Source organism: Equus quagga, unplaced genomic scaffold (assembly GCF_021613505.1).
Source record: "Equus quagga isolate Etosha38 unplaced genomic scaffold, UCLA_HA_Equagga_1.0 HiC_scaffold_4978_RagTag, whole genome shotgun sequence".
NCBI classification, from domain to species: Eukaryota; Metazoa; Chordata; class Mammalia; order Perissodactyla; family Equidae; genus Equus; species Equus quagga.
In genome coordinates this window covers 4,977-8,303 of record NW_025793928.1, presented here as the reverse complement: position 1 = coordinate 8,303, position 3,327 = coordinate 4,977, and the positions used below count along the sequence as shown (strand labels likewise).

Genomic DNA, 3,327 nt, shown 5'->3' with positions numbered 1-3,327 from the left:
CCATTCCCCTGATAAATTGCCTTAAGTCCACAGTGGGGTCAACTGTTTTCCCACTTGTTTAATACTGAATTCAGAATGAAAACACGTGTCAGGGCAGAAGTGAGGGGAACTACTACATGTTGAGGCAGGAACTGCATTGCAGCTCTCACATGCATTCTCTCTCTTGGTCTTTAGGAGACCCTGGTGAAGGAGGCATTGTCAGCCCCATCTTCTACAGGTGAAGGCACCTGAGGATCAAGGTTATGGGACCTGTGGAAGGTCACCCGCCACAAGGTGACTTGAACTGTCCTGACCAAAAGCCCAGGTTCCTTGCCCTGCCCCCACTGTCCCCAGGGGGTACAGGGGACAAGGTATAGGAGAGGATAGAGGTCGTGAAGAAAGAGATGTCAGAAGTGAAGGCAAAGAGGGGCTGGTTCTAGTGTATGTGGGGTGACACAGGACTGCAGAGAAAACCCCAAATCACATTTTTTTTTTCCAGTTTTCACAACCTGGAGAAAGATATTCCAGCTGCCTGCTGCAAAGCCCTTCTCTCTGGCCCACTGAACTCATAAGGCAGTTTCATGTGCTCAATACCTCCTGAGAAATCTGCATTTGTGAAACTCGATTCTTCCTTCACCATGAACGTTGAGGTGAAGGGGCAGAATCATCAAGGTGAGAAAGTGGGTGTGTGAGGCATCCTTAAGACAGAGCTGCAAGCCATGGATTGTGTCTTTGGATACAGCATTCTTTTTCAATTTGTTCATTTTTTAAATAGATGGACTGCTTACAGAGAGCAGAGTGGGTTGTTTGGGGGCTTATACATTAGATTTACCCAGGAAGTTAGCAGATACTTCTGGAGCATCTGTTCCTGTACATCATGTGGCAGAGAGATTGACTCCTTTTTCTCGAGTGACACGTGGGAGAAGGAGAGAAGTGTGGGTCCTGTGGGAGTGTGTGGCAGAGAGACTTGACCTCTGGGTGTCAGAGCAAGGAAGGGAAATGCAGGCTGAAACCTAAAGGACAAGGAGGACACAGAGATCCCAAGAGTCTGAAATAAAATGGGTCATGGCACAGAGACTTGATTGGGCCTCTCCCTGAGGCATCACCTACCAGCAACTCTGGGGGGAAGATGGGCTCCTGGGTGGGATCCAGGGGCATGAACTCCTCTGGGTTGAATAAAGATGGCGAGAGGGTGACCTGCTGGAAAAGGGAACAGATGGGTGGTAGAGTATCCCCTCCTTTAAGGTGCCCTATAGGACCAGCCCAGCCCTTTGTCCAACAGAGCTCGTTTGCAGCCTTCAGCAGGCTGGCGGAGGGGCAAGCAGCTCCTGGAAGGCAGGAACAAGGAAGTCTTGTGAAAGGACCCAGGGCTAAACATGCACATTCACTGCCCTCATAGTCTGGGCATAGCCATTTCCTCTTCCAGCCACCACCGCCAAGAGTGTGGAGAGAGCCCACGGGCTCCTTTGATCTGAGATTTGCCCCTAGGCTTCCAGGGAGAGAAGGACCCACTTACCATCTGGTCTTTCTTCTGGTTCATGCAGCAGTTTGGGTTGTCCCCCTTTCCTCCACAGCATCCACCATCCTAGAGAGATGACAACCACTCACACAAAAATATTTCCAAAGAGTTTTCACAGGAGTTAAAGAACCTAGATTGTTAATCTCCAATGAAATCTAGCTCTGATACCTATTCCAGAATCAACAGGAATAGCAGATACCCCAACTTCATCCTGCTTGCCTCTGCTTTAACTACTTTCTGTTGCTTGGTTAATGTAGACTAAATAACTTATGAATAAGCAAATAGAATCTCTCCTGGAAGCAGCAGTGAAATTTAATTTTAAGGAAATTTCTCCGTAAAAGCTGGGTCCTACTTTATCAAAACATGTCTTTGCACCCAGTTTCTCTCTTCAGTGCTGCTTCCTTAGGAAGCCTCTAGGAGAGAAATTCCCAGTGGTTTCCTCAGCACTCCAGAGCTCTACGAGGCTTGGGTGTGTGCCTCTCAGGCTGGGCTTTGTGGGCATCCCACCAAGGATGTCCGAGACTGGTGCTGGTCCAGAGAGGTGCCCAGCCAGTGTGCCTGATGCCTCACCACTACTTAATAGGCACTTCTTGCCAGAAAGCTGAACAGTCTTCATTCATCACTGTGGGCCTGTTCTTGAGGAAGTGTACAGATCTGATGACCCATCACCTGTGGGGAAAGGATGTGCTCAGGACCTCTTTGGGCACATATGGCAGCACACAGTGTAGAGTCCAGATTGCTGCCTCCCAGAACTGAGGTATTGAGGGTGGGGAAGGGGTGTGTTCATCTGACTGATTTGCTCCAAGAAGGCAGGAGTCTCAGCTCAATGCCTCAGGAGACACTCCAGAAACTTGGAGCTGTGCTGAGAGGAAAAAGTAGGAAAGAGTCCCAGGCACAGCCCCGGGCACATTTCCAGGAGAGCCAATTCCTGGAATTGGGGGCTGAGGCAGCCCTTCTGACATGAATACAGGAAACACCATTCCATGCTAGATTTCCTGAAGGATGAGGCACAACCAATTAGCGTTTCCAAGAAAGCTGCCAGAGAGCCATGGAAGCCAAAGGCTTGGCCTTTGACAACCTAAAAGCACCGTCAGACTTGGCATCGGGAGATAAACCCTCCCTTGCCTCGACCCCCTGCACACATTGCCCTGTGTGTAGACCCCTCCTGCATTCACGGCTTTGACAGTGGATCTCAGAGCTGCTCTATTCTGGAACTTCCACCACCACCTTGCTCTTCTCCTCCAAATTTAGACAAAAAGTAATATAGAAAGAGGGGTTGCTATAGTGCTTCTTCTCATCTTTCTTCTTGCAATAGGAGGGTTTCAGGGCCCCTAAGTGAAGTGAGGGGAGCCTGCACACAGGAAGGCGTCAGCCTCACTCACCCAGTCCTTGTGGGGAAGAATGTATTTCACAGAAGTACATTTGCCAGATAATTAAAATGCCAGCATATTCTTACTTAGATTTCTTTCTTCATAATTCATTGATGAGTTCAGGACATAAATTATTGTGATTTACAATAATGGATCACTGCCCTCAAGGTCTACTGAGGCTGAATAAGGCTGTTTTGTTTCCCCAGAGAGATTTCCACTTTTCTCAAAGACTGCTGAGTTTGTCTTATTTTTGTGGTTCCTCCCTTTCCTTCCTTGCTGCTAGATGGACATTGTCATTTCTTGCTGGGAATAGTGTGCCTTGCTCTAGCAGAACTTCCTCACCCTTTTCTAGAGTGTGCAATGGCCATGAAAACTGGAGCACCAAGTTAGTTAGAACTGTGTGTAGAATATGAGTTAAAAGACTCTGGATAAAGGCCTTGGGGGCCTCCAGTGAACAAC

General features: G+C 48.4%; 1 protein-coding gene across 2 annotated transcripts in view; it reads right to left on the bottom strand.

Moving 5' to 3' along the window:
• Window positions 1-945: 945 nt before the first annotated feature.
• Window positions 946-3,327, bottom strand: part of LOC124232353 (xanthine dehydrogenase/oxidase-like) — a 7,352-nt gene continuing 4,970 nt past the window's right edge. The window contains exons 4-5 of one of the 2 annotated variants that reach the window (XM_046649306.1): window positions 1,496-1,564; window positions 946-1,176 (exon numbers count right to left, since the gene is read on the bottom strand). In XM_046649306.1, the coding sequence (XP_046505262.1) occupies window positions 961-1,176; window positions 1,496-1,564 (285 nt within the window). In that variant the 3' untranslated portion in view covers window positions 946-960. Of the gene's footprint in view, window positions 1,180-1,495; window positions 1,565-3,327 lie in introns of both variants that reach the window. The other variant, XM_046649305.1, reaches the window with a different exon arrangement.